The 12172-nt window shown below is 41.9% G+C and overlaps 2 protein-coding genes across 4 annotated transcripts in view; both read left to right on the top strand.

The window, feature by feature from the left end:
* CNTNAP2 (contactin associated protein 2) overlaps nt 1-12172 on the top strand; it is a 1400287-nt gene that overhangs the window by 1244630 nt on the left and 143485 nt on the right. Inside the window, exon 16 of the mRNA XM_042471198.1 lies at nt 9735-9905. Coding sequence (XP_042327132.1) covers nt 9735-9905 — 171 coding nt within the window. The remainder of the gene's footprint in view (nt 1-9734; nt 9906-12172) is intronic.
* PIGA (phosphatidylinositol glycan anchor biosynthesis class A) overlaps nt 1-12172 on the top strand; it is a 579723-nt gene that overhangs the window by 63635 nt on the left and 503916 nt on the right. The window lies entirely within an intron of this gene.

Consider the following 12172-nt stretch of genomic DNA (forward strand, 5'->3'; position numbering starts at 1 on the left):
TTAGGTCCCTGATGTATAGAAATATCTTAGGCGGGATACAGACCGCCCAAAAAGGGCAGTCTACCACCACCTCCATTTCTGCCGGCAGGAAGCCTCAGCTGTCAAACGGCGAGGCTTCCTGGCGACGGGAAAAGAACCCGCAAAAAGCGGGTTCTTTTTGCGTCATGCTTGCGACGCCCAAGTGCGCAAATGGCACATTTGTGACATTGCAAGCACAACGGGATGTGCGGATGCTACACATCCATTGCGGCAAAATGGCAGTGCCCGTGTGTGCCATTTTGACACCCCCATCACATGCTAGGGGTGAGGCCGGTATGGATGGGGCATCCTCGGCCAACCCCTATCACGTGACGGGGCAGCGCAAAGGCCCATCTAAATCGGGCCTTAGTTAGCCTGTTAGTGAAGCTTCATTTTAGAAAGGCTTTTATGTTCACCCACTCACTTTTCCTCCCCATCCTTTATTTAGCTGGAAGATTTTTTTAGCAGCTTGGCATTTTGAGAAGGACTGAAGAAACACAGAGTTGTGGTGTTGGGTTACAGTAGTGCATCTGCAGTAAACAATGTAATAACGGCTGAGCTGGGAAAGAGTGGGATTCTATTCTACCCAATTCTGTTGTAGCTTATGCCTGCACAAAACAAAGGATGTATCCACACTGCAGAAAAATAAAACAGTTTGACACCACTGTCATGACTCTATCCTACAGAATCCTGTTATTTGTAGTTTGGTGAGGCTCTAGAACTTTGTGACAGCCCAGGCTGATTACCTCATCAAACCTTAAATCACAGGATTCCACAGGATGGAGCCATGACTGTTAAAGTGGTGTCAAACTGGGTTATTTCTGCAGCGTGGAAGAGCTGAAAATAGCTGCGGGCCCTGGGGAGCCTTGCCTTTTGTGGCAGCAGAATAGGTCTCAGATCTAATGGGCATGTTTCCTATGCTGCGGAACACTGTATCGGGAGTCCCACCAGGACCCGGGAGTGTTGATGGCTAGCAATGTCACCTGTGCAGGGGCGACATCGATTCAGCATTCTCCAGTGACATGGGGCGAAGATGTGCTTATGCACATAGCCGGCTCTTTAAGTGGTGGGAACACTTTAGGCCGGTTACCCCTCTGTCATCCTGAAGCCTGGCCATGACCAGGCATTTCGGTTCATCGACCAACTCAGGTCAGTCAGTGTCAGATCCAGACCTCATACTTTCAGGCCAACCCTCTTTTCACTTGTTGCTGTATACAATAAAGTTGTGGCCTTTTCTTGCCAAATGGTTGTCCTTCATGTTATTCTCACCCTCCCCTTCCTCAACAATAGCTGCTAGCTCCAGAATTCCCTGTGGATGACACATGAACAACAAAACAGAAAAAAGGGGAAAGCAGCTAAACCTCCTTTAGGAACAATAATAATAATAATTTTTTACAGCCATTTGGCCAGCACAATTACAAAATTCCAATTTAAAACATAACTTAGTTTTATACAGGCAGATTGGAGAATATAAACAAATGATAGTTTATAAAAAGTAAGGATAAAAAGTAAGGATAGGGCTGCATGATCAGGTAAACACACAACAATGAGTAGGCTGCCATCACCTTGCAAACAACTCTATCATATTGTGTAATAGAGCACCACATTCAAGACATTAGTTCAAAACCACAGTCATATCCCTTGTCCAAGCAAGAGTTAAACTACAAAGTAGTGATTGGAGAAACCCATATTTTTCTCCTCGGTCAGTGAGACCTTGAGGAGAATTTTTTAAAAAAATATTCTTTCCACAAATGCCCCTTCCAAAAGGTGATTTCTTCTCTCCCTTCCAGCAGCCAGCGAAATATTTTTCACAGATTTCTCTGAATGACAATAAAAGATAAGGTGAATAATTACGCTAATTACTTTGCATTTCAAACTCAATTCAAAAGAAGTTGGCAGAGTTTAAACACATTTCTATGTAAAACCCCGAAGGCTACACACAAAAGGGGGAAAAGACCAGTCTAAAACAATAAACTGTGATTGAAGCCCCAACAAGAAATGGTAGAGTGAGGGGACCATCAAGGACCATCCATCCAACCCCTTCTGCTATGAAGTAATACATAGGAATAATGGCATACTAGAGAGAATGTATATTTATTAGTATTAGTATTATTATTGATTATTATTATATTATTATTATTATTAACCTTGTTTATAAAGCACTGCAAATTTACACAGTGCAGTACATACAATCTTTTTTATCGGACGGTTCCCGCCCTCAGGCTTACAATCTAACAAGACACAACACAAAAGGAGAAGGGAGTAGTGGTGAGGAAGGGACCTCTCTAGTAGCATGTCCTAGAAGGACATGTAGTCTGACCCCTGTTCAACATCAGGATGTCACTGGAAGATGAGACAAACTGAGGGTTTTCTTGGCATAAAGAGGAGTTTTGCCATGGGATGCCCCTCAAGCTGAGACAGTGTGACCACCAGGGACGTAGCCAGGATTTTGGGAGGGGGTTCAAGACTAGTGCCACATTTTTGAGAGGCAAGAGCCCCTCCCAAGACACAAAAAGAGGGTCGAACATTTACCCTCGACACCTCGATGGCACCAACTTAACTTCCGTTATGGCTTCATGCATGGAATCTTGGGACTGGTAGTGTTTGAGACCTGTTGATCTCTGTCAGGTGCCACAACAACTACAAATCCCAGCATTTCACAACAGGGAGCAAGGGCAGTTAAAGTGGCATCAAACTGGATTATTTTTTTCAGTGCAGATGCAAACTGAGTCCTTCCTCTGAAGTGTTTACATCAGATAAAATTCAGCTCGATAAAGCAAAGTGCAGCTGCTCGAGCAACGAGCAGCAGCCACTCTGTTCATGCTCAGAGACACCTGCTCATGCTTGAGACACTGTATTCCAACTTCTGAGCTGAGCAAGAACCCAGGCTGCATCAACACAAATTTCATTCCCACTTCCAAGAGGGATTTTAATTTTAAGACACACACACACACACTTTTTAATTCAAGACTTATCTATCTATCTACCAAATTTTAATTCCGAGCCATTATACGTTCCTTTCTTTTTAATAAAAACAACCCCTTAGAGAATCCTATTTTGGGAAAGGCAGGGTATAAAATCAATCAATAAAAATTATAGGCAATAGTCCATCAGGCATGGCTTGCATTAAAGACTTTATACCTTTATACATTTAAAAACAATTAAAATCACAGTAGGCTCAGAGTGCTACATAATCATGGAACCATAGAGTTAGAAGAGACCCCTAGAAGGGCCATCCAGTCCAACCCCATTCTGCCATGCAGGAACTCCCAGTCAAAGCATCCCTCAACAAATTATGTAATGGGGGTCCATCTACATGTGAAAGATATACTATAAATTAATGCTATGGAAAATCACACCTTGAGTCCATATATGGGGGAAAGGCGGATATAAGAAAATAACAATAACAACAACATCTGGGTATTGTAGTTTTGTGAGACGTTTAGCCTCTTTGTCAGAGAGCTCTGGGGGCACAACATACTACAAATCCCAGGATTTCCATAGCTTTAAAGTATTGTTGAACTGGATTACTTCTGCAATGTGCAGACTTATTAACTGCAGTTCCCAAGTCTTGTGGTGCTGCTGGATGATGGGCCTGCAGTCTAGCTAGCCTGGAGCAGGGCCATAGGATCCACAGCCCCAATTCTCATCTTAGATTGATTCCATATATGAATTAATCATAAAATCATAGGCCTGTTACAGAAGCCCAAATAAAGCTGCTTCGAGTCACAGTGGAGGTATGGTGTTTCAATGATGCTGCATCCTAAGAGTCCAGAAGCCACACACCAAAGCCACGCTCCAGCCTTAGGGCTAGAGGTGGCTTTGGTGCGACTTCTGGACTCTTAGGACGCATGCATCATTGAAACACCATATCTCTACTGTGACTCGAAGCAGCCTTTATTTGGCTGTCTGTAACAGGCCATAGAGTCAGAAGAGATCCCAAGAAGGGCCATCCAGTCCAACCCCATTCTGCCGTGCAGGAACTTTCCATCAGAGCACCCCCATTGACATGCTGAAAGGGCCAGCTAACTGTATTTATTCTATGGGCCTTTAAAAAGGAGAAAAAATAAGGCTGGAAGGAAGCCTCTTGCCTTTCTGCATCACAGACCCTCCCTTTTTTGTTGTTGCAAAAATCCAGAAATGACTATTTTTGAAAACATGAGTCCATCTCAGGAGAAATGTCCATAGTAGAGTCCGAGTCTCATTTCTCGGACTTCTGAAACCTAAATTATTCCAAAACCCAAAACTGACCCTGAGAGCATCTGGTCTGACCCCAACTCAAGGAAACTTGGGAATCCTGAAAGTTTAGATCAATTACTGAATTATTGAATTATACAAGGAATAATGGCTCAGGGTTTTGCTGAAGCTCAGTGTACAGAAAAACAATTATTTTAAAATTGGTGCAGTAATTACCTCAGTCTATGTCGATGAGATGCATATGAGACATACATGGATCCCATCTCCCATTATATCCCATATACATACTGTATAAAAGTATACCAAACTCTGAAAACTCCAAATCCAAATACATCTAGTCCTCGGCATTTTGGGTAAGGGGTATTATTTTATTATTATTATTATTATTAATTGATGATCTTAGCATCACCATGGAAAGGTGCAGAGAGAGTTGGTCATGTCCTGCCTCTGAGGCTGAGAGAATGGACCCTCACAAAAGAATAGGGGAAAATGAGGATCTCTGGAACTTTTCCCCTGCCCATTCGCTTCTCCTTTTGTCTCTTGTCCTTTAGACTGCAAGCCTGAGGGCAGGGAATATCAGTAATTTGTAAGCTGCTCTGATAGCTTTTGGCTGAAGAGCTGGGCATAAAATTATATTATTTGTTGACATCCCCCTTTGACATCCCCACCTCCTTCGTCTCTTTTGGTGAGAGTTTGAAGGCAGAGCATGATGTAAAGTGGAGAAGGCCCCTCTTTTTGTTCTGTGAGTGAGAAAAGATGGGGGGGGGGGGGAAATCACACTAACAAAGAAAATAGCCCCTGGTAAAAGTCAGGATGAATGGTAGCTTTTCTTACGCAAAATACCCAAACCCTGGAGGTCGAATTTGTCAGCTCAAAGTCTCTCTCTTCCCTTCATTTTGATATTATTAAAAATAATATTATTACTCATTGATCGAGAAGTGCTCAGAAATTTCTTCTCTCTAAAATGTTATCGAAATTGTTGAATTAGGCATATTTCTCCTAATTTTCGAATTTTGGAGAATATTCTTTACATCCCTACTACAAAGTGACATTAATTAAACAAAGAGTCTATGAACATCTAGATGGCAATTCCATAATCACAAAAACTCAACATGGGTTTCAGAGAAACAAGTCATGTCAGACAAATCTAATCTCTTTCTTTGATAAAATTACTAGCTTGGTAGATGAAGGGAATGCTGTGGATATAGTATATCTTGATTTCAGTAAGGCCTTTGACAAGGTTTCCCATGATATTCTTGTAAACAAGCTTGTAAAATGTGGACTAGACAAAGTAACTGTTACATGGATTTGTAACTGGTTGACCAGCTGAACGCAAAGAGTGCTCAACAATGGCTCCTTTTCATCATGGAGGGAAGTGACCAGTGGGGTCCCACAGGGCTCTGTTCTGGGCCCAGTGCTATTCAACATCTTTATCAATGACCTGGAAGACAGAATTGGGAGCATACTTATCAAATTTCCAGATGACACCAAATTAGGAGTAATAGCTAATACTCTAGAGGACAGGATCAAAATTCAAAACAACCTGAATAGACTAGAAAGCTAGGCCAAAGCTAACAAAATGAAATTCAACACGGAGAAATGTAAGGTACTGCACTTAGGGCAGAAAAATGAAATGCACAGATATAGGATGGGTGACACCTGGCTGAACAAGATGACATGTGAAATGGATCTAGGAGTCCAAGTAGACCACAAGTTGAACATGAGTCAACAATGTGATGCGGCAGTTGTGTTCAGTTCTGGGCACCACAATTCAAAAAGGACATTGAGAAACTGGAGCGTGTCCAAAGGAGGGCACCTAAAATGATGAAGGGTCTGGAAACCATGCCCTATGAGGAACGACTTAGGGAGCTGGAGAAGAGAAGGTTAAGAGGTGATATGATAGCCCTTTTAAGATATTTGAAGGGATTTCATATTGAGGAGGGAACAAGCTTGTTTTCTGCTGCTCCAGAGAACAGGACCCAGAACAATGGATGCAAGCTCCAGGAAAAGAGATTCCACCTCAACATTAAGAGGAACTTCCAGACAGTAAGGGCTGTTTGACTGTGGAACAAACTCTCTCAGAGTGTAGTGGAGTCTCCTTCCTTAGAGGTCTTCAAACAAAGGCTGGATGGCCATCTGTTGGGGATGCTTTGATTGAGAGTTCCTGCATGGTGGGGGGGTTGGACTGGATGGCCCTTGTGGTCTCTTCCAACTCTACAATTCCATGATCTTCTGTTCACATGCTCTAGGATGGGTTGTTGTATATAATAGACACCCATAATGAAGTCACTGTTGTTTTTTTCCCTTCAGTTTTTACTCAGACACCCCTAACTGCTTTTTTAGGTTCTGATTCATGGATATATTTGCAAATGTACACATCCTTGACATATAATGCTACTAATGTTCCTTTCCTGTTTGATCTAATTATTTGGAATAGGTTATACCCTTCCATTACTATGTTCCTATTATGAGACTCATTCCACCAGGTTTCAGTGATGCCTAGTAAATCATATTTGTCTTCCTGTGTTAAGAATTTAAGCTCATCTTTTTTATTTCCCATACTCAGTGCATCAGTATAAAGACATCTAAGACCATGGGACATTCTCTTCTGCCATCTCCCTCTTGTTTTTTCCCCCACTCTTGGGTTTTTGTGCTTTTAGCTCAAATCCCTCTCTATAATTTAGGGTATTATCACAAGTACTTTGTGTCCCCTTGCCTCCTGGAATGTGGTCTCCCTCACCCATGTAACTTAATTTAAGCCCTTCTGATCAGACTTGCAAGCCTCCTAGCAAATACATTCTTTCCAACTGCTATGAGGCCCAAACCTTCTCTTGCCAAAAGTCCTTCTTCATGAAAATGCAGGCCATGGTGCAAAAAGCCAAATCTTTCTTGATGGCCCTATCAGTACAACCAGTTGCTCACCTCTAGTATTCTTCTGTTGGATCACATCCTTCAACAGGAGCAAGTGATAAAATAACAACCTGTAACCCAGGGTCGATTTCTTTCCTCTTCATAGCTTTGTAGTCCTTGCAATATGTTGAAAGCTATGCCTTCTATATTTATTGTACTGACATAGATGAGAAAGAAAGGAGTAAGTGGGCTTGATGAGTCTTGTCATCCTTTGCATTTACATCATGAATCTTCACTCTTGGGCGATGTACAGAATGACCCATGTATCTGTGGGAGATATGTTCCACACTTACCATGGAAATGCAGAACCATGGATAACAGAGATCCTTATTGAAATGAATGACTTCCAGAAGAAGTTGACCATAGAGTTGCAGTGGAGGACCTAAATATTCCTAAAGAGAATACTTCTCTAGGTATTTCTAGGTCCTCCAGCATGACTCTATGGTGAACATCACTGGATGCCTACCTTAGAATCACACTGGAGGACCTAGAAAATGCCTAGAGAGAACATACTTTTTCAGACTTGAGTAAGTGAAACAACAGATACCACTCCTGTATACCTCTTGAGACATCTTATCAAACCCACACTGCTGTTCCTTGCCACTGGGGATCTCCTACTAACATGAATGAATGAATGAATGAATGAGACTTTATTTATATACCGCCGTTCCTTCGATCACGGCGGTTTACAACATAGTAAAAATACAAAGTACAAAGATACCAGATATAAAATATACCAACAACAATCCCCCATATTAAAAACAGTATAATACATCGATTAAAATCCATCATTCAATCATATAATTAAAACCAGTAAAAAAAAGCAATAAAACGATTCCGATCAAACAAATCACACAATACATAGGAGAGAATATCGATTAGGACATGTGAGGGAAAGCTTGGCGGAAGAGGTAAGTCTTGAGATTTTTCTTAAAAGACTCGAGGGAGGGGGCCACGCGGAGCTCGTCGGGGAGAGAGTTCCAAGTCCGCGGGGCCAAAACAGAAAAAGCCCTATGCGCAGACGCTGTATATCCCACCTTAGGAACTCTCAAAAGTTGTCTCCCACCTGACCTGACAGTGCAGGGCGGATTATATGGGGAGAGGCGGTCCTCCAAGTACTCTGGGCCCAAGCCATTTAGAACTTTATAGGTAACAACCAACACCTTGTATTGCGCCCAGAAGCGAATTGGCAGCCAATGCAGATCTTTCAATATAGGTGTTATGTGGCTGGCTCTGGAGCTGCGAGTGACCCTGCCATATTCTGAACCAACTGTAGCTTCCGAGTTTGGTACAAGGGTTGCCCCATGTAGAGCACATTACAGAAATCAAGTCGAGAGGTTACCAGTGCATGTACCACTGTTTCAAGGTCATCACACCTCTCTTCTTCCTCTGGGAGTTTGGAGTAGTTTTTCCACCCATCAAAACTCTGAGGTCACGTCCATGATTACAGAGTTGTGAGGATCTTGTCCCTGAGCCTGTGCTACATTAACACTGATTAAGGGGAGAGTTTGGAATCAGTTGTGTAGCTCCCAGTTTGAAGCATTGTTCCTGATAGTTCTTCATCTGTATTCTACATTTCACAAAACACCCCCCCCCCTGTTTTGGAACGTCACCCTCCCTGGTTGCATAAACAGTTTCTTGCCCTTCTATAAGAGTGTGCTGCACTTTTTCTTAAAAAAAAATCATCCTCCCTGAGGTCAGAGGGTAGATACATGGACTTTAAGCTACTGCACCTTCACCTTCAATAGGGCAACTGACTTGCACATTCTACTGGTATAGTATGGCACATCTTCTGGTAAGAAAACAAACATGGCAGAAATGTTTCAGATCACTGCAATAACTCCATCACCATCCATGTTTGTCATTCTGTATACATACTGACAATTTTGTAGCCTTTCCCCTTAAAGTCTCTCATGAACACAAAAAATGTGTTTGCTTTTTTCCTGTTTGCTGAGCTCCAAAGACAGAGGTGGCAGCTACATAGAGCTAGTGGCTGCCTAGCTCTGCCTTCAACCAAGGGATCATTCACACTTATAATTGTGAGCAGAATCGATCTGGGTCACATGATCGATGTGATACTGAATCAAAGTTCACCCTACGTTTGCCATGATCAAAGCTGTCCATGGCAATTTAACTGTTGATGTTCACATTAACATTTGTATCAATTTAAAATGGAGCCAACATTTTGATTGTTCTTGAATTTCTTTTTAAACTGTCAATCAAATGATGTGCATCTATGTCACACTGTTTGAGGAAATCCTCACACACATCCCTTCACCCAAGAAATGTACCCCCCTATACTTGGGAAATGGAAGCAGAATTTTCTACTAATACATATATCTATGTTAAACTAACTTCACTCAGTTATTAAATTAAATTATGCGCAACTCTGAATTACAACAATCTGCCACAGTAAAAAAACATCATTAACAATAAAGTTTTTAAAAGACAGAATTTTTACTTTTCATAAAGATGGATAATTTTGGCGTTTGTTAGGCATTTAAAACTTTCTCTGCTCAATTTTTATTCATTCTGTTTCTAAATAAAACATGACTCAAAAGGAATATTGGGGGAAAATACATGTTTTGCTGTTTCTTATGTCTCTACAGAGAATTACTGGAATGCAGCATCATTCATCACTCCATCTTCATATCTTCACTTCTCCACCTTCCAAGGAGAAACCAGTGCTGACATTTCTTTCTACTTCAAAACATCAGCCCCTGATGGAGTGTTTCTTGAGAATCTGGGAAATACAGACTTCATCAAACTTGAGCTAAAATGTAAGTATGTTCCAAGAATATTAGAAAGAGGTAAAGTGTTAAACTCTCCTAATTCAGCATGTTCTGTAAAACCAAGACTTCAGTAAGTCTTTGTTCTGCAGGGATCCAACATAAGCTTTGTCTTTAATTTAATGGCCAAATAAACAGGTTAAGGATGGAAGAAATATGTACCTCTCATTAAACTCCTTGGGGGAAAGATGGGATACAAAGCAAGGCAAGCCAGCAGAAGCAGCCTGAACAGCTGAGCCAGGAGCCAAGCCCTTTCCCCCACAACACTGGGACCTACCTGAGAGGCAGCCAAGCCCAGCTGAAGCAAGAATAAGTGGGGCCAGGAGTGGCAAACTCCATAAAGCCACCCCTCCACTCCCAAAGAGACATCAGGCAAGGACACTGAGGTCACCTTCAGAGATTGATTGGAAAGATCATCAATATGACAACCCACAATAGCCGAGCGCCCCAGGCGCAGCAGCGCAGCTACAAAGGCAGCATGAGCGGCGGCCTTATGTGCCACCAGCCCTCTTTCCACCAGCCCCAAGCGGCTCAGCGACACAGAGGCAGCGGAAGAGGAACCTCTTAATTTGTTTTGAAGATTCAGAGACTTGAGTTTCAATATTTGTAGACAATACAGGTGTGAGTGGAGAAATCTTAGAAGCTAACAGAATATATAGAGACAATTTATATTTTCAAATTGAGCCTATATTCAAGTTACAGTATTTGGGGTGGTACAGTTATAATGGAAAAAGGGAAGAAAAGGTTAATGTGAGACCTGCTTGAGGTAAAGTTTAGAGGAAAAGAAAATCAAGTTTAGCGAGGGAAACGCGAGCAACTCTAGACCAGCCCAAACCATACAGGTGACCGGTATCTGGGGTCTTTAATATCCAATTCACTATTCCCAACACTATACTCACTCGGACTCAGGGGGTTGAAGGTGCACAAGCTTAACCCCGGGGGAGGTTTTTTTTTAGGATGCTTATAAAGGGCTCAAGAGGATAGGAGGAGAACAAGAGGGGAGACAGAGCCACTGAGCAGCCAGATAGTGTTTAGGGTACTTCCAAGTTAGGATACTAGCCTTATTTTTGGTTTGGGGATTTTGAACAGAATAGATCTCAGATAGAACAAGTAAAGCAAACAGCAATATAGAATATAGAACGATTGCTTTGCTAATTTTCTTTTTATTCATAAATTGTCTTTCATTATAAGAAACAAATTAGAGAATGCCTTCAAGAAAAAGGAATACAAATAAATCTCAGATAATGGATAGTCCCACGAATGAAATACAAGATTCACCTAGTAAACAAATGGAGATAAACACAATAATCTTACAAGAGTTAAGAGAATTTAAGAAATCTTTTAAAAGTGAGATAAGAGAGGAGCTTAAAGAAAACAGAAATGAAATTCAGCAAGATATGCATAAAAATAAATTGAAATACTATCAGGGGAAATCGATATAAAAATCTCACCGAGGATTGAGCACAGGGCATTCCTTCTGTAGCTTGATGGTGCCATTTTGGACGGACGGACTGACTGACTGACTGACTGACGACTGGTGGAGAAAGGCATATTAAAGCACCATGGCAGCCAGGAGGAAGTGGTAGAAAAAAGAATCTTTCAAATTTGGGAATGCTGCTTAAACTTTGTGCGCTTTGTCAGGAGTTGCCTGACAGGTAGGAGCTGCATTGCTGTTTCTGGCCACCATTCCACTGGGCTATAAAGTGACGAACTTGCTGCGAGGTCTGGCTTGGATCGAATTCCCGAGTCATATTCAAATCACGTCCATCGTTCCCCATTACAAAAGGAGCAAACAGACTCGGTTTTTCTTGACCCATGTTCTTCATTTCCATTGATATTTCTCCGTTGTATTGTGACGCAGACCTTTTTGTTCTCTGTTCCCATCGCCTGTCTTGAACCATTTTTTTTTTAAGCGTGAATCAAGCGCTTGGGCCAATTAGACGTCACAGTGACATCAGTTGCTTCAATGCATTTTGACACAGGATATTTTGTTCCCTGTTCCCATTTGCGTCTTTCAAACCTGATTTTCTGGTGTGTGTGTTTTTTAGCCGTCAATGGATCGCTGAAGCACCTGAGCGCTTGGGTGGCTAGCGTCATTGTGATCGGAAGAGGGGAAGAAGAAGAGGAGGAGAAGAAGAGGGACTGATCTATTTAGACCAAGAGAGAGATTTTCCCCAAACTGACTTTTGGTCACTTTCTTAGCGAAAAAGGGACTCTCTCAGGCTCAAACACGGCTAGAAGCCCATCAGAACAAGGAA

This window comes from Sceloporus undulatus, chromosome 6 (genome assembly GCF_019175285.1).
Source record: "Sceloporus undulatus isolate JIND9_A2432 ecotype Alabama chromosome 6, SceUnd_v1.1, whole genome shotgun sequence".
NCBI classification, from domain to species: Eukaryota; Metazoa; Chordata; class Lepidosauria; order Squamata; family Phrynosomatidae; genus Sceloporus; species Sceloporus undulatus.